The 23,720-nt window shown below is 50.5% G+C and overlaps 1 protein-coding gene across 33 annotated transcripts in view; it reads left to right on the top strand.

Annotated features, from left to right (window-relative positions):
* Window positions 1–23,720, top strand: part of PHTF2 (putative homeodomain transcription factor 2) — a 76,348-nt gene that overhangs the window by 9,280 nt on the left and 43,348 nt on the right. For 13 of the 33 annotated variants that reach the window (XM_078786920.1, XM_078786908.1, XM_078786921.1 and 10 more), the window contains 3 exons: window positions 651–709; window positions 12,648–12,719; window positions 19,197–19,265. In XM_078786920.1, the coding sequence (XP_078643046.1) occupies window positions 12,675–12,719; window positions 19,197–19,265 (114 nt within the window). In that variant the 5' untranslated portion in view covers window positions 651–709; window positions 12,648–12,674. Of the gene's footprint in view, window positions 1–625; window positions 710–12,647; window positions 12,720–19,196; window positions 19,266–21,720; window positions 21,733–23,720 lie in introns of all 33 variants that reach the window. The other 20 variants (XM_078786928.1, XM_078786927.1, XM_078786915.1 and 17 more) reach the window with 3 other exon arrangements.

Genomic DNA, 23,720 nt, shown 5'->3' with positions numbered 1-23,720 from the left:
CCAAGAACTGAACCTTGGGGGACACCTTGGGGGAGGGGAGCAGTGGGGGATTTGCAGTACACATGAATTTCTATGACATGAATTTCTATGACATGAATTTCTATGACATGACACAGTAATAATCTATGACATGAATTTCCAGGTATTCCGAGCTTCTTGCTCAGAGTTGTTCATCTATGACATGAATTTCCAGGTAATCCGAGTTGTTGGTCTGTCATGTGAATTTCCAGGTATTCCGAGCTTCATGCTCTGAGTTGTTGGTCTATGACATGAATTTCCAGGTATTCCGAGTTGTTGGTCTATCATGTGAAGTTGCAGGTATTCCGAGCTTCATGCCCTGAGTTGTTGGTCTACGACATGAAGTTCCATGTATTTTGAGCTTCATGCTCTGAGTTGTTTATTTCTACGACATGAATTTCCAGGTATTCCGAGCTTCATGCTCCAAGTTGTTTGTTTCTACGACATGAATTTCCAGGTATTCCGAGCTTCATGCTCTAAGTTGTTTGTTTCTACGACATGAATTTTCAGGTATTCCGAGCTTCATGCTCCGAGTTGTTTGTCTATGACATGAATTTCCATGTATTCTGAGCTTCAAGTATCTTTGATGAATGTTTGTTGATTGCAGACTGACCGAGAGCTCTCTTCCTCAGATGGCAGATTGATTGATTGATGCGTCGAGCCCTTCAGAAGACCTAAGATGTCGTGCTCGGTGAGTTCTCCGATTTGGTAACCAGAGGAAGACATAGAATGACGTCATTGTTGCTGATCCATCATTGGTAAAACAGAAAGCATCATCATCTGGCAGTTTCTCTGGTTAGACCACCAACAACAACAACAACATGCATTTTAAGTGCCTTTTCCCTGCAGGAGCGGGGGTTAGCCTTACGGTCCCCATGACAATCTTCTCCATTTTGCCCTATTTTCTGCATTTCCCCTTGTCAACCCCCTTGCCCGCATTTCTTCTCCCATCATCTTTAGCCAAGTCTTTCTCGGTCTTCTCCGTCCTCTACTTCCTTCTACATTCATTTCGATCACTCTTCTCAACCAGTCACTTTCATCCTACCTCAACACATGACCAAACCAGCTCAACCTGTTTCTCTTCACAGCATCAATCACAGGCTCTATTCCCATCATCTTTCGCAATTCATCATTTGTCTTCCTCTCTCTCAACGATACTCCGCACATCCATCGAACCATTCGCATTTCCACCCTTTCCAACCTTCGTTGCTGCTCTACGTTCATTACCCATGTCTCGCTCCCATAAATCATAACACTTCTCACACATGCAGCATACACCTTTCCCTTCAGCTTTCTTCAGCCTCAATTGCTGCTGCCTCAATGTCTCTCCGATTTCCACTAATGACCTTTACTCCACCTGTTGAGTTGTTAGGACTTATTATTTGGACTCCGTCATTCTCTATTTTCATCGTCATTCTCCATTTTCATCGTCATTCTCCATCTTTTCTCTGCTCACCTTCACTCTTTCATTCCCCTTTTCTCCCGCCTCTGGAACAAACTCCCCCACTCCCTTCAATCCCACTCCTCCCTCCAGGTCTTTAAAACAGCTGTTCACCACCATCTCTTATCTTCCCCCATCCAAAACCTTGATCTTTTCTACCCCCGTTAATTCACCCCAGATCCACTTCTTTGAAATTCCAACTTATTTCCTGGAAGTCCTTGCAGTGGCCATATGTTTTATACCTCTCCCACCTCCCCCCAAGCCCTCTCCCTCCCACAGATCTCCCGATGTCCCTGCTCTCAAATGTTGTACTTCTGTGCTTCCCTCTCTCTCCCTATCTTGTCTCCCGCTCCCTTTATCTTATGTTTTATGTGTCAGTTTATCTTTTTGTGATCAATGTTAGCTCTTACACGACCCTCAATGTTGTATACAAAAAAAAAAAAAAAAAAATTGAAAGAATAGGGACATGGCTCATTGTAAAGAACTCTCCATGTGGAATAACATATGTTAATGATGATGTCATAGGTGCCTCCATTATGACGTCATAATTCGACAAGTACAAAACTTCATCTGATCAAGATGAAATTGCTTGAGCATCGTCTCGGGATAAATTGGTGAAGAAAGAAAATATAGAAGACGTTATCGGGCACGTGGCTTGGCCGCCATATTTGTTTTAACACAAAAGCCTTTAAAAAACACTGAAAACATGTCCTGGTGAGGGTCTGCAGTCTTTGATTGCTCTTTCTTGTTTCAAAATGTTAATGTTTCTTTTTCGCTTGAGCAACGCCAGGTACACCAGCTATACTGTAAACGCTTTTATACTTTACTCGGGGTACAAATACAAATGCAACTTTGTCTGGGGGGTAACATAGGCTATGTGGCTGCGGCCTCCTTTGGGAGTGTTGGAGACCGTAACCGGGAGAGGGGCGTAAATTCTCAATGTAAATGTTTCCGGTGTAGCGCCACATGGTGATGGTGGAAGAGGGTATTACAATTTCCTTTTTTATCTGTGCAACACTGAGGTTATGAAGCACTCTTTGCACGGGAAAATTTTCCTCCTTTCCTTCCCCCCTCCTCCAAAACGGCGGGGCCTGTCAAAGCCACCCCTCCCCCCCCAAAGGATATATATTTAGTATATCTTTCCCCTCCCCTCCCCCTTCCACTCCCCCCTCCCTCTCCTGGTTCCTCCCTTCCCCCATCCCCGGCAATGCCGGGTACTCCTGCTAGCAACCCATAATGACAAAGTGAAAACTTGTTTTCTAAACAAATATCTAATTTATATCATTATTCAACACCCTGAGTCAATACTTCGTAGAAGCACCTTTGGCAGTGATTACAGATTCGAATCTTCTTGGGTATGTTTGTATCAGCTTTGAATTTGTAGAGTTTCTCCCATTCTTCTTTGCAGATTTGCTCAGGCTCTGTCAAGTTTGATGGGGAACATCAATCTTCAAGTCTTTCCACAGATTATCAATGGCATTCAAGTCTGGGCTTTGGCTGGGCCACTTAAGGACTTTCACATTCTTCCATCTGAAGCCATTCCAGTGTTGCTATGGCTGTGTGATTGGGGTCATTGGCCTGTTGTAACATAACTCTTCACCGCAGTCTCAGGTCTTTTGCATTCTAAAGCAGGGTTTCCTCAAGGATTTGCCTGTATTTGGCTCCGTTAATTATTCCCTCTATCGTTACACGTCTCCCAGTCCCTGCCGCTGAAAAGCATCCCATAGCATGATGCTGCCTCCACCATGCTTCACGGTAGCGATGGTGTTAGTTGGGTGGTGCGCTGTGCTCTGTTTTCGGTGCTTTGCATTCAGGCCAAAGAGTTCAATTTTCGTCTCATCAGACCACATAATCTTTTGCTCATGCTCTCAGCATCTTTCACGTGCCTTTTTGCAAACTCCAGCCATGCTGTCATGTGCCTTTTTCTCAGGAGTGACTTCCGTCTGGCCACTCTCCCATAAAGCCTAGATTTGTGAACTGCTGCAGAGACTGTTGTCCTTCTGGCAGGTTCTCCCATCTCGGGCAAGAATCTCTGTTGTTCTGTCAAAGGGGTCATTGAGTTCTTGGTCACTTCCTTGATCAATGTCATTCTTGCCTGGTTGATCAATTTGGTCAGACAGCCAGCTCTATGAAGAGTCTGGGCAGTTCCATGTATCCTTTCCATTTTATAATGATGGAGTTCACTGTGCTCTTGGGAACTTCCAACACTTCAGAAGTTGTTTTATACTCTTCCCTAGATCTATGCCTCCTCACAATTCTATCTCGGAGTTCTACGGACACTTCCTTGGACTTGATGGTAGATTTTCTGCTCTGACATGCACTGTCAACTGTGGGACCTTATATAGAAAGGTATTTCTTTTAGAAATCATGTCCAATCAATTAAAATGGTGGACATGTTGGTTAAAATCACAGGTGGACTCCAGTCAAGTTGTACAGACATCTCAAGGATGGCCAAAGGAAATTGGGTGCACCTGAGCTCAATTTGAAGTGTTATTCGCAAAGGGGTTGAACACTTATTGACTCAAGACATTTAAACTTTTTATTTTTATTTCTTTGTAAAAATTTAAAATAAACTACAACGATACTCTTCGACGTCATGACATCGACCGATATGCCTCCGCCCACATTCTTACATCATTATAATACTTGTACAAAGTTTGCTTTAAATCCACACAGCTGTTCTCAAGTTATAGACCTATTACAGATTTTGACTTTGACCTTTGACCTCATGACCCCAAAATCTAATCACTTCATCTTTTCCTCATTATATATACCTGCACCAAGTTTGACTAAGATCCCTTCAGCCGTTCTCAAGTTATCGCGGTAATGAAAACCTATCACGGACAGACGGACAACCGGAAAACATAATGCCTCCGGACGGAGGCATAAAAATTCCACTTTGACATTACGGGGTATTATGGGGTATTATGGGGTATTACGGGGTATTATGTGTAGATCATTGACCAAAAAAAAATCTCAGTTTAATCCATTTCGAGCTGAAACACAACAAAATGGGAATCGAGTCAAGTGGTGTGAATACCTTCTGAAGGCACTGTAAATGCATTGATCCTTAAATTATTACCCAGACAGCCTCTGCACAGATTGAAATGCTTAAGAAAATCAACATGAAGGAAAACTAGCAGATTTGGGAGCGGCATTGTCGCTTGAGCATCTGCTCCGAGTCTGGGAAATTGGGGGTCAATTCTGACCTGGGCCGAGTTGTAGCAAAGACTTTAAAAAACAGTATGTTGATGCTCAGAATTTGGAGGATGGAGCATGGGCAACCCGCTTGAGTTGGAATTTCATTGGGGGAAAGAGGGTGGTCGGGGATTTCTCAATTGCCCCACTGACTGCAGAAATGGATGCGATATCACAAAATGCCATCGCTGGTACCGAGAGTGCACCACGAAGTTGCACCACTTAACTCAAGGCCACCGGTTGTGTTTGTCTGGTCAAGTCTTGTGTTGTCTGATGTTTCTCTCTGCACATGTGTGTGCGTACTTTGTTTGACAGCTCTTCCATGTGTCTTGGACCCTCAAAAAAAAATTAAACAAATCGTCGGCTCTGCGGGTGCGCCAAACTGCTGTTTACCGTGAATGAAGTAACAGGACGTTGATTGAGGTATGGTGCCCGCCATGGGAAGCAACGAGAACATATCGACATTTCGGATGTTAACCCTTCGTCGGGCTGTTGCACAGAGGCTGTGTCTGTACCTCGTTTGCTCCGACAAAGGGTCATCATTTCGTTGGTTTTCCTGTTGTTGGTGCCAGGCTGGATCGGCCTGTTTTTGAGTTCATTTCGGAAGTCCTGGCTCATGATGCAAGTTATCTCAGGTTAAAATCCCATATACCGCATGTGTTGTCCGTTGTCTACTGTCTCTTTAAATCACGCTAAAGTGCATTTCAACTGTCTTTGCCCTACCTGTGATATATGTACCCTCGAATTTTAAAAAAAAGTGTTATTTGTGCTTTACAATCGGGAAGTTTTTGTTTTAGTGGGGGGAAGCTTGCGTTTTGCTTCGCTTCTAGCAGTGTATATTACCCCGGGAATGCTGTTCTGTTGCCTCCATTGGATGCCGTCGTGAAAGTCACATTGTACACTTCTTTAAGACGAAGTAAATAATTGATGGAAATAGTTTCATTGCAATAGTTTATCTTCTTTGGGGCCAGAATGATGTTTTAATGACTCTCCAACAAGGATGTTGGACATGGAAGGGGGAAAGTCTGGTGTTGGCTTAATGGTTAAGGTGGCTGGCTTTAAGATACAAGGGTCTTGAGTTCAAGCCCCCGTTGTGCTGTTGAATTTTAACACCAGGCGGGTCGATTCAGCCTTTCATGGCAAAATGAGTACCTGCTAGCTCGAGTGAGGAGGCATTGCATCAACGGCACAGCCGCAAAATGTTGCAGCCCGGCAGCTACAGTCTGCATACAAGTAGTTAAATGGAATGGGGATAAAACACGACTTTGTTAAGGTTCGTGTAAAAAACACAAAAAACTAGAACGCCACTCAGTAGAGCGCATACTCCCGCCGTGGGTCAAGTTGGAATAATACGTTTTGTTTAACATCCCCTCTCCCCAAAACAATACATGAAAAAGAAAGTAGGCCCTAACTGTCAGAGAATTTATTTTGATATATCTCGGAATTATAGGAGAAAAACATCATTTAGGAATAAGAATAAAAGCTTTAATGCAGTAAAACAGAAAAAATCTTTCCCGAAAAAATTTCCAAAAGAAATTCCTGGATCCGGAATAATTTCTTCAGCTTCACCAAAAACTAATCAATTCGTCCTTATCCCAAGGGCAATCATCCCACTGTAGCGGTTACCGCTGGATGCACACAATCGCCTTGCACCGGCCAGAACACAGCCAGACGCGCCTCTCCCGGGCATGCCCGGACTCACTGTTCCCGGGCACGCCCGGTCTCGTCTTTCCCGGGCATGCCCGCTCTCGCCTTTCCAGGGCTCGCCCAGAGCGTCCGTGCATGCCCGCTATCGCCTTTTCAGGGCTCGCCCAGAGCGTCCGGGCATGCCCGCTATCGCCTTTCCAGGGCTCGCCCAGAGCGTCCGGGCATGCCCGCTATCGCCTTTCCAGTGCTCGTCCAGAGCGCCCGGGCACGCCCAGCCTCGACTTGCCAGGCCGCAGCCAAACACGCCCGGGCAGGTCCAGACTCGCCTTTCCAAGGCTCGCCCTTGACACCCGGGCATGCCCGGTATAGCTTTTGCCGGGCAAACTTCCCGACATAAATGTGTATATATATTGCTGCCCGATAAACGGGCTTGTCAGAATACCTGAGCTGTTTTGTTTCAATAAAGCAACTCGGACGAATTCCGTCTTTGGTCGCATCAATTCTTTCGACTCGCGTTGGAGCGCAGTTCCTTCATTGGTGACCTACCGACATGGACACGGCAGTGAGTCTTAAACTGCCTACCTTCTGGGAGGCTCACGCGGCTGTTTGGTTCGCCCAGGCGGACTCTCAGTTCGCCCTGCGAGGCATCACCGTGGACGACACCCGCTTCCACCATGTTGTGGCGGCGCTCGGTTCCGCCACCGCGGGCCGCGCCTTGAGCCTCCTCGAGCACCCGCCGGCTGCTGACAAATACGACGCGCTGAAGACACTCCTCGACGCTTTCGCCCTCTCACCGGCAGCACGCGCACGGCGCCTGCTCGCTCTGCCCGAGCTCGGCGACACGCGCCCGTCCGAGCGCATGGACTATATGCTCTCGTTGCTCGGTGAGCACTCTCCGGATTTTCTGTTCCGCGAGCTGTTCCTTCGCCAGCTGCCTCACCCGGTACGCCTCGCCCTGGCTGGCACGTTGATCACGGATTCCTGCGCCCTCGCCAGGGAAGCCGATAAGATCTCCTCGGCGGGCCAGCACATCGGCGCGGTTACCTGGAGCCCGCCGCCGTCCGAGGCGACGCCCGAGCGCCCTGCGCGGTTGGAGGCCGAACTGCCGGTGCAACTGGCGGCCGCCACGCCGCACCGCCCGCTTCCGACACGACGGCCGGGGCCTCCACCTGACCGGGCGTGGTGTTATTACCACGCCAGGTTCCGACACAAGGCTCGGACGTGCCGGCCCCCGTGCACTTTCGGCAGGTCGGGAAACGGCCGGGCCGGCGTTCATTCCCAGCCATGAGCGCCGGCCACTCGGGCAACTTGCTGGTTATTCGGGACAAAGCGTCTGGGCGGCGTTTCCTGTGTGACACCGGCGCCCAACTGAGCGTCATACCCGCCTCCGAGCAGGACAGGCAGGACGCCGTTTGCGGCCCCTCTTTGGTCACTGCTAATGGCTCGGCCATACGCACTTTCGGCCCACGCGTCGTCACCCTCTGCTTCGGCAGCCAGCGTTTTCAATGGACTTTTGTGACCGCCTGCGTCCCCATGGCTTTGCTGGGCGCCGACTTCCTCTGCGCGCACGGGCTGCTGGTCGACGTCAAACGTCGTCGCCTTGTCAACGCCGAGACCTTCAGCTCCCTGGCGTGCACGATGAGCAGCTCCGCGCCGACCGAACTGGCGTGCGCCCTCCCGGCAGCGAACGAGTTCGCTCGCCTGCTCGCGGAATTCCTGGCCCTCACGCAGCCGACGTTTTCGGCCATCGCGGTGCGGCACGGGATCGAGCACCACATACCCACTACGGGCCCGCCGGTCTACGCCAGGGCCCGCCGCCTCGACCCGGCCAAGCTCGCCGTGGCGAAGGCCGAGTTCGACGCGTTGGAGCGCCTCGGCATCGTGCGGCGCTCCGATAGCGCGTGGGCCTCGCCACTGCACATCGTGCCAAAGCCGGGGGGTGGATGGCGCCCGTGTGGCGACTACCGCCGTCTCAACGACGCTACCACCCCCGACAGGTACCCGATCCCGCATATTCAGGACTTTTCCGCCCGTTTGGCGGGACGGGTCATCTTTTCGAAAATTGACCTGATACGGGGCTACCACCAGGTACCTGTCCGGGCGGCCGACGTCCCGAAGACGGCCGTCATCACGCCGTTCGGCCTGTTCAAATTTTTGCGGATGCCGTTTGGCCTCAAGAACGCGGCCCAGGCGTTCCAGCGCTTGATGGACGGCGTGCTGCGCGACCTGCCGTTTCTTTTCGTCTATCTGGACGATATCCTCGTCGCCAGCACGTCCCGCGCCGAGCACCTCCTCCACCTCCGAACACTGTTCGTTCGCCTCAGCGAGCACGGCTTAATTGTCAACCCGGTCAAATGCCACTTCGGCGCGACGACCGTTGACTTTTTGGGCCACCGCATCACCAAGACCGGGGCCGTGCCGCTGCCGACCAAGGTCGAGGCCATCACCACGTTCCCGCGTCCCCGTTCCATCAAGGCCCTCCAAGAGTTCCTCGGCATGGTGAATTTTTATCACCGATTCGTGCCCCGCGCTGCTCAGCTCATGCGGCCCCTTTACGAGGCCCTCCGGGGCAAGCCGGCCAAGCATGACATTGTTTGGTCCGCAGCCATGGACGCGGCCTTCGCCAGCGCCAAACGGGCCCTCGCCGACGCAACGCTGCTGGCTCACCCGGTGCTCAATGCGCCCATCGCCCTCACTACGGACGCCTCCAACTACGCGGTGGGCGCCGTCCATGAGCAATGGGTGGACGGGGTTTGGCAGCCACTCGCTTTTTTCAGCCGGCAACTCCGGCCGAACGAGTTAAACTACAGCACGTTCGACCGCGAGCTGCTCGGGCTATTCCTGGCCGTTCACCATTTCCGACACCTCCTGGAGGGCTGCCCGTTCACGGCTTTCGTCGACCACAAGCCGTTGGTCTACGCAATGGCTAAGGTCACGGAGCCGTGGTCGGCCCGCCAGCAGCGCCACCTCTCCGCCGTGTCGGAGTTCACCACGGACATCCGGCACATCGCCGGCAAAGACAACGCCGTGGCCGACTGTCTTTCTCCGGCCAGCGCGAACGCGGTTCACCTCGGCGTGGACTTCGCGCTCATGGCGGCCGACCAGACCACCGACGCCTCGGTGCAGGCACTCCGTGCGGCGGACACGGGCCTCCGCCTGGCCGACATTCCCTTCGCGGGCACCGTCCTGCTCTGCGACGTCTCCCAGGGCCAGCCTCGCCCCATCGTGCCCGTTTCCTGGCAGCGCCGCATCTTCGCCTCCATCCACGGCCTTTCTCACCCGGGCCGGAAAGCTTCTCAGAAGCTGGTGTCGGCGCGTTTCGTCTGGCACGGCCTTCGACGGAACATCCGCGACTGGGCCAACGCCTGCACCGCCTGCCAGCGGGTCAAGGTCCACCGCCACACCCAGGCCCCGCTGGCACCTTTCGCCGTGCCTGAACGGCGTTTCGACCACGTCCACGTGGACCTGGTGGGTCCCCTGCCCCCCTCGCGGGGGTTCACCCACCTGCTCACCATGGTGGACAGGACCACCAGGTGGCCGGAGGCCGTACCCCTCGCCTCCACCACCACCGCCGACGTGGCGCAGGCATTCATCGCCACCTGGGTCGCGCGCTTCGGCGCACCAGCGGACATCTCGTCCGACCGCGGCCCACAGTTCACGTCTGAGCTTTGGGGCGCGGTCGCCCCTTCGTTGGGGGTCACGCTGCACCGCACCACGGCCTACCACCCCCAAGCCAACGGGTTGTGCGAGCGGTTTCACCGCTCCATGAAGGCCGCACTCATGGCCGGCCTTCAGGACGACGGTTGGGCCGACCGGCTGCCGTGGGTCCTTTTGGGCCTTCGCACGGCCCCCAAGGAAGACCTCCAGGCGTCCGCCGCCGAGCTCGTCTACGGCCAGCCGCTCCGCGTCCCGGGCGAATTCGTGCCCGACGCTACCAGTCCCTGGTCCGCCGCTCGCCAGCGCTCGGACCTCCAGGAGGCCGCCTGACGATTTGCCCCCGTGCCGACGTCCTGCCACGGTGGCCCCCAGTCCTACGTCCCCCCGGCGCTTCGCACAGCGGAGTACGTCTTTGTGCGTCATGACGCGCACCGGGGGCCACTCCGGCCGCCGTACGACGGGCCCTTCCGGGTCCTGCGACGGGGCGACAAGTCTTTCATGGTCGACTTCGGCGGCCGGCCGGACCGGATTTCTGTGGACCGCCTCAAACCGGCGCACATGGACGTCGACCGACCACCACGGTTGGCCCTTCCTCCGCGGCGAGGCCGCCCCCCGTCAACAGTTCCCCCCGCTCGACCACCCACCACCACGTCGGACCCCTCCCCACGACCCTCCAGGGGTCGCTTCGGCCGGGTCATCCAGACCCCCCTTAAATTGACCCTGCCGGTGCAGGTCGATTCTGGAGGGGCGTGTGTAGCGGTTACCGCTGGATGCACACAATCGCCTTGCACCGGCCAGAACACGGCCAGACGCGCCTCTCCTGGGCATGCCCGGACTCACTGTTCCCGGGCACGCCCGAACCTCCCGGGCACGCCCAGTCTAGTCTTTCCCGGGCATGCCCGCTCTCGCCTTTCCAGGGCTCGCCCAGAGCGTCCGGGCATGCCCGCTATCGCCTTTTCAGGGCTCGCCCAGAGCGTCCGGGCATGCCCGCTATCGCCTTTCCAGTGCTCGTCCAGAGCGCCCGGGCACGCCCAGCCTCGACTTGCCAGGCCGCAGCCAAACACGCCCGGGCAGGTCCAGACTCGCCTTTCCAAGGCTCGCCCTTGACACCCGGGCATGCCCGGTATAGCTTTTGCCGGGCAAACTTCCCGACATAAATGTGTATATATATTGCTGCCCGATAAACGGGCTTGTCAGAATACCTGAGCTGTTTTGTTTCAATAAAGCAACTCGGACGAATTCCGTCTTTGGTCGCGTCAATTCTTTCGACTCGCGTTGGAGCGCAGTTCCTTCACCACCAACTTTCATCCAAATCCGTTCAGAACTTTTCCAGATATCTTGTTCACAAACACACGAACACACACACACACACACACACACGGACGGACACGATCGAATGCGTTACTCCCTGGCGGGAGTAATAAACCTGAAAATCGCAGAGCCAGAACCAGAATAATTTATTTGGTCTGGGAAGCCCATGTGAGGTTTCTTCTTCTTCTTCTCCAGCCTCTCACAACCCTGGGTGAATATGCGATCTTTTTTTAAAAAGTTGGAATTTTGCCAAATCTGTTTTATTAGTTTGGTAATATACCTCAGCCATTGACAAATCTGGAATTAAGTCTTTATAAGTTCATCAAATACTGACACCGCGAATGACATTCGCTGAGCTAAATGTTATCTCTTCTGAGGTAAAAAAAAACAAAAAAAAAAAAAAAAAAAAAAAAAAAAAAAAAAAAAAAAAAAAAAAAAAAACAACGTTTTAAAGCATTATACGTATGAAACGGTACATTTTATGAAACGGGGAAAACTAATACACACTTTGGTGGTTTTAAAATAACAGAATATGTCTTTATTAGAAAAAAAAAAAGAAGAACATTGAAGACGACGCTGCTAACAAAATACACTGCTCTAACGCATAACCACGAGTTTAAACTACATTTACAACAAATATGAAAACTATTTTCATATCACAATGTTAAATATAGAATATATAGAAGATAATGTAAAAAAAAAAAGAGCCCTATCTTCCAATGGTAAAAATATCCTTCAAAAAATTCCTGGATCGGGAATAATATCCTGAGCTTCACCAAAAACTAATCAATTCTTCCTTATCCCAAGGACAATCATCCCACCAACTTTCATCCAAATCCGTTCAGAACTTTTCCAGATATCTTGTTCACACACACACACACACACACACACGGACACGAGTGAATGCATTACTCCCTGGCGGGAGTAACAAACAAACATCAGATCCCATGTGTTTTCTTAAACATCGAACGATGATATTGATATGACATTGATCCTCTCCATCACTGGCCCCCAACATGTTGATATGACAACAACTCCACCGACCGATATTATAATTTACTAGTAGTAGTAGTAGGCCTACACCCACTCACTACAGGAGCTGCAGAAAGGGTCATTCCTCTTTGGGGTATATAGATTCCTGCCTCTTCCCTCTTCACTTTTCTATCAATGCAGGTCTTATATTTAAGGCTGTCCTAAGTTTAAGTTCCTAAGCCTTATATAATTGTATACAAAATCCTCTGCTCCCTCCGCGTCACTGTGTGTGCATTTTCTGAAAAGTTGTGCGACTTGTGTAGCCGTACAGTTGTGAATCCATTTATTTCCTGGTCTTGTTTCTTGTTCATTCACTTTGCTCACACTGTATGTTGTCTTTCAGAACGTTTGAGCATCCCATGCACCGCCAATGGCATCCCGTACTAGAGATGCCATCGCCTGGTATCAGAAAAAGGTAAGGTGGGAATTTTCTTTCCACTCGACGCTTCTTTTTGAGAGCTAGTTTGTCGAGTGTGTTTGCAATATGTTGCAATAATGTAAACTTGAATTGTTGAGACTTGTAAAGTGGCCACCACTTCTGGAGTTTCAGAATAGTTGCAGTATTATTACAACACAGAACATCTATATATAGTAACAAGGCAGAGCCTCACCAGATTGTACAGATTATGGTAGATCTGAAAATCAGTGCAGACTCACTCATTCCATCACTGACTTCAATATGAATGAATGAATGATCGTTTTAAGGCCATTTTCCCCGCTAGAGCGGGGGTTGGCCTTGCGGGCCCCATGACAATCATGGTTCCCTGTTTGAGGCGATGTGTTTTATGGCCGGATGCCCTTCGTGACGCCAACCCTTGGTCGCCTATTACTAAGCGCAGGGATACGGTGTACCTATTCTAAATCGGGGTACACACCGGGATCATTCATCCCAGCAAGCTGGTACTCAATTTGCCGACCTCGCAAGGATGACAGGCTGAGTCAATCCCCTGGTGTTAATTCAGCGATCGACCGGGATTTTAACTCAGGATCCTAGGATCCCAAGCCAGCACCCTAACCGCTAAGCCAACACCAGGCTAAAACACCAGGCTAAAGCAACACCAGGCCACCTTCACTGACTTCAATGCAGCACTTAAAATAGCTTGTTTGTTCCTTTGGGAATGTGTGAGGCTAATACATTCCCAATCAATTTCCACATCCATACATATCATGAAAAAAAAACCATCATCCGTAATGGTTTGTTTTTTGTAAAAGTGAACTTGTCAAATGATTGCCATTAATTGATTTATATGTGAACCAACAGGATACTCGGCACACCCGGTTTATAAGGTGTAGAGGTAAGACAAATGTGGCTCTTGAGAACAACCAGAGAGATGTACAAACACAGGGTGAAGGGCTTCTTAAGTCGGCTCTTAGGCCGAACTCCTATGACATTGATCCTCTGCTTCCTCTGCGTCCCTTGTCGTTAATAAATCATCGTCATCACAATCCTGATATCTGCCTTTACCTCTCTGCCCTTGGATTAATCCAACCATTTATGTAATGAATGTGGGACTACGGTGTAGTCCTCACGTCAGTACCCTTCCCCACATTGTCTTCACACCCAGACTCCCCAGCATTCGTTCCAGGTCCTCCCACTCCCCGCCCCCCACATCCCTGTTTGGCTTTCCCAAGTTCTATGTCCTTCAATCCCATGCCCTTCTCTTTGCTTCCTCCCCTCCATATTCCCCCCTTGCGTCCTTCACACCCCACCTCCTGTCTTCTTCGTCCTGGTCCCGCTCTTCCTTCCCTGCATCCCGAACCCCCGAATTCTTCCCCTGCGTCCCAGCCCTCTCTTCTTCCCCTGAGTCCCGGTGTCCCTCTTCTTACCCTGAGTCCAGGTGTCCCTCTTCTTCCCCTGAATCCCGGTGTCCCTCTTCTTCCCCTGAGTCTCGGTGTCCCTCTTCTTCCCCTGAGTCCCGGCGTCCCTCTTCTTCCCCTGAGTCCCGGCGTCCCTCTTCTTCCCCTGAGTCCCGGCGTCCCTCTTCTTCCCCTGAGTCCCGGCGTCCCTCTTCTTCCCCTGAGTCCCGGCGTCCCTCTTCTTCCCCTGAGTCCCGGCGTCCCTCTTCTTCCCCTGAGTCCCGGCGTCCCTCTTCTTCCCCTGAGTCCCGGCGTCCCTCTTCTTCCCCTGAGTCCCGGCGTCCCTCTTCTTCCCCTGAGTCCCGGCGTCCCTCTTCTTCCCCTGAGTCCCGGCGTCCCTCTTCTTCCCCTGAGTCCCGGCGTCCCTCTTCTTCCCCTGAGTCCCGGCGTCCCTCTTCCTCCCCTGAGTCCCGGCGTCCCTCTTCTTCCCCTGAGTCCCGGCGTCCCTCTTCTTCCCCTGAGTCCCGGCGTCCCTCTTCTTCCCCTGAGTCCCGGCGTCCCTCTTCTTCCCCTGAGTCCCGGCGTCCCTCTTCTTCCCCTGAGTCCCGGCGTCCCTCTTCTTCCCCTGAGTCCCGGCGTCCCTCTTCTTTCCCTGAGTCCCGGCGTCCCTCTTCTTCCCCTGAGTCCCGGCGTCCCTCTTCTTCCCCTGAGTCCCGGCGTCCCTCTTCTTCCCCTGAGTCCCGGCGTCCCTCTTCTTCCCCTGAGTCCCGGCGTCCCTCTTCTTCCCCTGAGTCCCGGCGTCCCTCTTCTTCCCCTGAGTCCCGGCGTCCCTCTTCTTCCCCTGAGTCCCGGCGTCCCTCTTCTTCCCCTGAGTCCCGGCGTCCCTCTTCTTCCCCTGAGTCCCGGCGTCCCTCTTCTTCCCCTGAGTCCCGGCGTCCCTCTTCTTCCCCTGAGTCCCGGCGTCCCTCTTCTTCCCCTGAGTCCCGGCGTCCCTCTTCTTCCCCTGAGTCCCGGCGTCCCTCTTCTTCCCCTGAGTCCCGGCGTCCCTCTTCTTCCCCTGAGTCCCGGCGTCCCTCTTCTTCCCCTGAGTCCCGGCGTCCCTCTTCTTCCCCTGAGTCCCGGCGTCCCTCTTCTTCCCCTGAGTCCCGGCGTCCCTCTTCTTCCCCTGAGTCCCGGCGTCCCTCTTCTTCCCCTGAGTCCCGGCGTCCCTCTTCTTCCCCTGAGTCCCGGTGTCCCTCTTCTTCCCCTGAGTCCCGGCGTCCCTCTTCTTCCCCTGAGTCCCGGTGTCCCTCTTCTTCCCCTGAGTCCCGGTGTCCCTCTTCTTCCCCTGAGTCCCGGTGTCCCTCTTCTTCCCCTGAGTCCCGGCGTCCCTCTTCTTCCCCTGAGTCCCGGCGTCCCTCTTCTTCCCCTGAGTCCCGGCGTCCCTCTTCTTCCCCTGAGTCCCGGCGTCCCTCTTCTTCCCCTGAGTCCCGGCGTCCCTCTTCTTCCCCTGAGTCCCGGCGTCCCTCTTCTTCCCCTGAGTCCCGGCGTCCCTCTTCTTCCCCTGAGTCCCGGCGTCCCTCTTCTTCCCCTGAGTCCCGGCGTCCCTCTTCTTCCCCTGAGTCCCGGCGTCCCTCTTCTTCCCCTGAGTCCCGGCGTCCCTCTTCTTCCCCTGAGTCCCGGCGTCCCTCTTCTTCCCCTGAGTCCCGGCGTCCCTCTTCTTCCCCTGAGTCCCGGCGTCCCTCTTCTTCCCCTGAGTCCCGGCGTCCCTCTTCTTCCCCTGAGTCCCGGCGTCCCTCTTCTTCCCCTGAGTCCCGGCGTCCCTCTTCTTCCCCTGAGTCCCGGCGTCCCTCTTCTTCCCCTGAGTCCCGGCGTCCCTCTTCTTCCCCTGAGTCCCGGCGTCCCTCTTCTTCCCCTGAGTCCCGGCGTCCCTCTTCTTCCCCTGAGTCCCGGCGTCCCTCTTCTTCCCCTGAGTCCCGGCGTCCCTCTTCTTCCCCTGAGTCCCGGCGGGACTCTTCTTCCCCTGAGTCCCGGCGTCCCGCTTCTTCCCCTGAGTCCCGGCGTCCCTCTTCTTCCCCTGAGTCCCGGCGTCCCTCTTCTTGCCCTGAGTCCCGGCGTCCCTCTTCTTGCCCCGAGTCTCGGCGTCCCTCTTCTTCCCCCGAGTCCCGGCGTCCCTCTTCTTCCCCCGAGTCCCGGCGTCCCTCTTCTTCCCCCGAGTCCCGGCGTCCCTCTTCTTCCCCCGAGTCCCGGCGTCCCTCTTCTTCCCCCGAGTCCCGGCGTCCCTCTTCTTCACCTGAGTCCCGGCGTCCCTCTTCTTCACCTGAGTCCCGGCGTCCCTCTTCTTCCCCTGCGGTCACGGCTTTCCCTCTTCTTCCCCTGCGGTCACGGCTTCTCTCTTCTTCTCCTGCATCACGGCCCCTTTCTGTTTCAGTTTGTCTATTCAAGCTCTCTCTTCCTCATATATGGTGAGATGAACTGTCACCATGCAAATTGACTGGGTGTTGGTACCTCTTCAACCAGCCATGTTATTGCAGCAAAGGACTTCTGTGACTCCATGGGCCTCACCCAATCAGTGAATTTACTGACTCAGATTTCTCCCAGTGACCCATCCTTCCTTTTGGACTTGGTAATGATGACTTTTCCTATTAGTGTTTCCTGTTCCTCTTCTACTCCAATAGCTTAATCGGTTTATGTGCTTGTGAGAGTGAACATATCTCTGGCTATTCTCAGAGAGCTACCTCAGTGCCGCAGAGTCTGGGAGTTCACATTACTTGACTGGCAGAGACTGCCCTCTCATGCCAAAAAAGGTCCACCATTTCCACCTCCCCTGATATTAATACTGCCTGGGAATCCTTCCACACATGCTTCCTTTCCCGTTGTACAGATTTATACCATCTTGTCTACATTTATCATACCTATCTGATCACCCCTGGTACACAGAATACTGCGGTGAAGCAGTTTTTTTTTTTTTTTTTTTTTTTTTTTTTTTGTATACAAGATCGAGGCTCGTGAAAGAGCGAACATTAATCACACAGAAAGACAAACAGACACACAAAACAAATAACATCGGGAGCGGTAGACAAGATGGGGAGAGAGGGGGAAGGACACAAACACAACATTTGAGAGCAGGGACCGAGAGACATGGAGACATCGAGAGAACTGTGGGAGGGAGAGGGCTTTGGGGGGAAGGGAAGGGGGGGGGGGTGGGAGAGGTATAAAACATATGGACACTGCCAAGACTTCCAGGAAAGAAGTTGGAATTTCAAACAAGGTGGATCTGGGGTGAATTAGTGGGGGTAGAAAAGATCAAGGTTTTGGATGGGGGAAGATAAGAGATGGTGGTGAACAGCTGTTTTGAAGACCTGGAGGGAGGAGTGTGATTGAAGTGAGTGTGGGAGTTTGTTCCAGAGGCGGGAGAAAAGAGGAATGAAAGAGTGAAGGTGAGCAGAGAGCCGAGATTTCGGCAGTTTAACCATCAGAGGGTGGCTGGCAGATCTTGTGCGACCTGTAGGAATATTTAGGGGACAGAGCACAGAGAGAGCTGGGGGAGCAAGGCCGGAGAGGAGTCGGTAGAAGACAGAAAGACCACCTACCTGCCTGCGGTGAGTGAGTGAAAGGCCCTCAGAGATAGCTTCATCGCGGGAGATTCCAATGATTCTGAAAACTTTGGATTCAACAGCGTGAAGCCGAGCCAGGTGTGAGGCAGGAGCACCAGCCCATAGGGGAGAACAGTTTCAGTTTCAGTTTCAGTTGTCTTGAAACAGCGCGTCTTCTCTTCCTGGAAGGCAAATCCTGAACGAAGGCAACCTCAGGTCAACAACATCTGGCAACATCAAGGTTGAACTCTCACACATGTCTCTAGACCTGGTGACCCTTGTCAAATCTGTCTATGGTGTGTTCCCCCCGCCACCCCCCCCTCCTTCCCTCCCTTCAAATGGCACCACAGCTGAATCTGTTCGTGAGAAGACCGAATGCTGCAATTCTGGTTTTTATTTTTATTTTTCTTCCAAATCTGGTGTTTTTTTCCCCTGTTAATCCATTTACCTACCCTATCCTCTCGTACCCAACTTTTCCTGGATACTGTCTTTCTCATCTAATAAGGTGGAGATGTTTATAGTAAACCTCAACTCCGATTATGCGACAGGCACAGACTGCATCAGTTCATGTCCGAAAAGCCTGCTCCGCTGCTCATGCTCATCATTTCTATTCTGTTCACCCAATCATTCCCTCTGTTTAATTTCCATCTGCCCTGAAGATCATCTGCCCAACATCACTGCAATACAAAAACATGGTGCAAAAATGCACCCTCGTAACTACAGGCCTATTGGCTTGCTTCAATTATATACTAGAATGGCACTCGGTAGAGTGTATACATTGGCCAGGCTGAACAGTTTGTGTTTTGTATCCTATTGATAGGCTGGATCTGGATCCAGACCTGAACGAGAATGTCAAATCTGCGAATGTGGTGGCATTGTTTCAATGGGAAAAGGATGGATAGGTTCCCGGCAGTTTGGGATTCATGAGGGAAAATCAAAAATCCCGTGAAAAACCGCGAATACAACATGAAAAGAATGTCCAATCGTGTGGTTGTGCATGCACAGCTGCTTTATGTGTGACACGTAGAAGATGCTTTTAGAACTATAATGTGCATAGCTGGTGGGAAATGGTTTATGTGTATTGCGTGGAAGATGATTTTAGATGTCATGTGTGTGGCTGGTGGAAGATGGTCTTTTTGTGCCAGTGAAAAACGGCGAGTAGGCGGGGCACAGGCCCGCAAATGTAGAAGTAGGACGTATTTTATCGACCGCGAATACGTGTGGTCCGCGGATGTTGGGACCACGAATATCGGTGTCTGACTGTACTTTATATTGGATTCCTCAGAATTGCATTCACCTTGAGCAGAGGATTGATGATCCTCCAAATAGGAGGGAAATGGGGTTTGTTTTAGTTTGACAGTTTTGACTACATCATCTCAAATGTCTCACTACATCATCATCATCTGCATCATCTCAAATGTGAAAGTGGGGTATGAGAAAACTATATAGTGTTCAGTGGTTGTGCTATAATGGACACTGCCATTGTTACTCCATGTCTATGTGCATTTATGGGTTCACAGATTGGAGCGTATGATCAGCAAACATGGGAGCGATCTGTGGAGCAACGAGAGATAAAGGTAAAGGAGACTGCACCTCATTGTTGCTTGGATGTTGCTGTTTTTCTCCTCCTACTTTGGTTGTTTTTTACTTTTATCGGTCATTGCCCCTCCTACCTTAACCTTTGTTTGATTTTTCTGCTCTGTTTAGCAGCTATGTTGGTATAGGTAGATTATAGGGCACCTTTCTATTGCAGCTCTCTGAAATGCTTTCATTGTTGCATTTGTCAAATAATTGTGCATGTCACAGCAATCTCGTGCTGGTGTTGCATAACAGGCTACAGCTTTCTTGGTTCTTTCAGGGTACACAGAAGCTTCTTACCCTTGTGAGAAGTCCCAAATAATTCGTAGCTGACATTGATTAGTGTGGACCTTAAACAGTGTCACTTAACGTTGGTGACCGCCAAAGGATCAACAAAACTTATTGAACACGAAATTGTTCATTGCAGAATATACTTTTAAGATAAGTCACAGACAAATGTGTCATAATGGTGTAATATTTAACATTGTTTTATGCTTTACAAGCTCTTTTTGAAACTTCAAAGCAAATCCATATGATGGAGACCTCCATCAGGAAGTGCACGTTTTCCAACGAGCATGGGTGGTGGGTGAATTGTTTGTCTTTAAACAGGAACAGGGTTCCCCCGTCCCCTCCCCCCACCCACACCCCCTCCCTCTCTATCTCCATTCAAATGACTGTAACCCACTCTTGTAGGTCAATTGCATATTGTTGTAATTGCAGTCAAAATGACCACAAGCTCACTTTAAGTTGCAGATAATTGCAAATGAATGGCAATTTTATTCAGCTACTGCTGCTTTTGTTGCTTCTGCTGCTTCTGCTGTCTCAACAATGGATGGAGGTCCTCAATGCCAAACAAGAAATCAGAGCCGTCTCCCTTGACATATCACGTGCCTTCGATACGGTCTGGCACCGCGCTCTGCTCACCAAACTCTCCTCCTATGGTATCCATGGAAACCTCCACGCATGGCTTGTGGACTTCCTCTCTGGTCGTAGTCAACATGTGGCCCTGAATGGATTTCTCTCATCTCCCCTTCCTGTTCAACCTGGAGTTCCCCAAGGCAGTGTTCTGGACCCTGTGCTTTTTCTGGTCTTCATCAATGATCTCTACGACTCTGGAAAATTCTCTCTATCTCTTTGCTGATGACTCCACCCTATGCCGCTCCATACCTCATCCCTCAGATCGGCAGTCTGCAGCCTCCTCACTCTCTGCAGACCTGGACAAAATCACAAACTGGTCAAACAAGTGGAACATGTCTTTCAATCCTGACAAATTACACACTCTTACTATGTCTCTCCGAAAAGATCGACTGGACAACCCTCCCATCGACTTTCTGAACAATCCTCTCCAAGAAGTTGTGTCCCTCAAGCTTTTGGGTCTCACTATCTGCCATGATCTTTCATGGAAAAACCACATTTCCAAGCTGGCCTCCAAAGCCAGTCGCCGACTGGGCATCCTCCGTCGTGCGAAGTCCTTCCTTGGCACACCTGAGCTCCTCACCACATACAAGGCTTTCATCCACAGCTCAATGGATTACTGCTCTCCCCTCTGGGCTGGTGCTCCTGCCTCACACTGAACTCGGCTTCACGCTGTTGAAACCAAAGCTTTCAGAATCATTGGAATCTGCCGTGATGAAGCTGATTGTGAGGGCCTTTCAGTCATTCACCGCAGGCAGGTTGGTGGTCTTTCTGTCTTCTACCGACTCCTATCCGGCCTTGCTCCCCCAGCTCTATCTGTGCTCTGTCCCCCAAATATTCCCACAGGTGATCCCCAAATATTCCCCAAATATTCCCACAAGATCTGCCAGCAACCCTCTTCTGGTGAAATTGCCAAAATCAAGACTCTCTGCTCACCTTCACTCTTTCATTCCTCTTTACTCCCGCCTCTGGAACAAACTCCCTCACTCTTCTTCAATCCCACTCTTCCTTCCAGGTCTTTAAAACAGCTGTTCACCACCATCTCTTATCTTCCCCCATCCAAAACCTTGAACTTTTCTACCACCGTTAATTCACCCCAGATCGACTTTTTTGAAATATCAACTTCTTTCCTGGAAGTCCTAGCAGTGTCCATGTGTTTTATACCTTCCCCCCCCCCCCCTCTTCCCATACCTCCTCCCCCCAAGCCCTTGCCCTCCCACATATCTCCTGATCTCCTGATGTCCCTGTTTTCTGCTGTTGTACTTGTGTGCTTCCCTCTCTATACCCATCTTGTCTCCCGCTCCCTTTATTGTATGTTTTGTGTGTCCGTTTTTTTTTTTTGTGTGATTAATGTTAACTCTTACATGAGCCTCGATCTTGTATACAAAAAAAAGAAGAAAAAAAAATAAGCTGTTGGTTTTAGGGCATTCTGCATATTTTGATTTGTGCTATTTTCCATTTCGATTTCCTGTTAAATGCATCTTGTGAAATGTTTCTGGCATTCCCCATATTTCTCCACATGATTTCCTCCTTTGTCTTCTTCTTATGCAGTTTGTAAGACTGGTAAGAACTTGTTTCCTGTGAACATTCATGATTTCACAGTTACAGCCTGTGCTAACAATGTTAGTATTTACTAATGGCAGATTTTGCACTTTATGTGACAGAATTTGAGTTTGCAGTATTTGGAAAATGGCATCCATATAGTATATCACACTCTTGGGATGGATGGATGCTCACGAGTGGTTTATGCATGGGTGATTTTGTGCCAATGGTGAACAAGAAAGCTTCCTCATACTGAAATGAAACAAATTGATGAAGGAATGCTGACTGAAATTGACAATAACAATAATTATATAATGGTGCACAGCTCTATCTATTGTGGTGTAGTGTCGTGTGCGTGTGCTCCATAACTCCAAAACCATGACACCTGGCAGCCCGAAACCTAGCATGCATACTAAGGGAACTCCAAGGGAGTGCATGAATGAACAAGAATGACCGCACTGTGGTCACAACCTGCGAAAAAATCCTGTAACGGACCAATTCAGAAGCACGCATTTAAAGCACTCTTAAAAGATGAACAGCAGGTTTGGGAAATGCATTCAATGCACTATTAAATGACAAACTCAACTCCTCTCATCCATGACAGCCTCTGCCACAGTTATATCAGAACGAGCTGATTGGTTACACAGTCACGGATTGTTTAACTTCAATATGGGGCTGTTCAAAAATTACGTAACACTATTTTTTTAGGCACGTACCATGTGTGCTGATTGGCTTGCTTAAACATTACTATTAATTTTTATTCAACGTATGATTACATTTTCCGGGGTCCTTCAAATTGTGGGGTGTCTTCCTTCAGCAAACTTTTCACTAAATGGGTCCTTCAGGGTCCTCCCTCCACCCCTCCCTCCCTCCCTCCCCCCTTCACCTCAAGATCCCACTACCAAATGCAAGTCGAACACCCCCTCCCCCTTTAACCTCAAGTCCACTACTAAGCAAGTCGAGAACCCCTGCCCCTCAGATCCCACTACCAAACAAGTCCCACTACCAAATTCCCCTAGGTTTCTTGACAAGTTGACATTTTCTGACGAGGCAAATTCTACATCGTTGGTAAAGTCACCACTATAGTTATTACAAGTCAACCACCACATAAACACCTAAGTTCATCCAAAGAATGTGCTTTTGATGAGTAAACAACAGTTTTACATAGCCCCATAAAATTGACTCCGATGGGGACAGGTTAGGCAAACGAGGTGGCCGAGCAATTGGTCCACATCTACCAAACCACTTGTCTGGGAAGCCATCATTCAAGGTTTCTTGACAATATTTGGAATGGGAGGGGGGCGGGGGTCTTAATCTGAGATGAATGGTGATGTGTTTTGTGTTGGAAAGGATGTACCTATCTCTGCGTGATGTACTATTATATGTGGATGCCTCTTAGTTGCACGATGACTCGTTGGTAATTTTGATTGTGCTGTGTTCTTACCTGCATGCTTAAAGCATGTTTGTGAACATTATTTTATGCTTATTTACATTGCACAACAATACACTGAAGTTGTGTTCTCATTTAGTGAAAAGTTTTTTAAAGTTAGAGTTTGGAAGGATTGTAGGTTTTAAGTCGTTCCTTGAAATGATGCCAGAACCATATCCCTAGGTTTTCAAAACGTGGGTGGTTGAAGATTTTTTTTTTATGCCAGTGTCATTTTACACCAGGCCTTTTAAACTAAAAGTACTTTTTTTTTCTTTTTTTTTTCTAAACGTCATCCTCTTGCATCTCAGCAAAACTTGTTGGACTAGTAAGGTTTGCGTAACAATTGATGCCATGCAAAATGCCATCCGCGTAGGTAACCTGGTTTCTGAGATGCGAGTTTTCATACATTTGATCGAGACATTTGCATTGCCAGCCGAATCGTGGGAGGGTACTATATAAGCCATAACCTCTTAATTTTGCAATATAGAGATCTGTGCTTTGGCATCAAGCAATGAATTACGTTATCATGCGAGTCCTGAGTAATGTCGCTATGTTATCCTTATTCAAATGTGTAATTCAA

Source organism: Myxine glutinosa, chromosome 11 (assembly GCF_964187855.1).
Source record: "Myxine glutinosa chromosome 11, kmMyxGlut1.1, whole genome shotgun sequence".
In the NCBI taxonomy this organism is placed as follows: domain Eukaryota; kingdom Metazoa; phylum Chordata; class Myxini; order Myxiniformes; family Myxinidae; genus Myxine; species Myxine glutinosa.
Note: the sequence above shows the minus strand (reverse complement) of the source record. Positions and strands in the feature narration are given on the sequence as shown.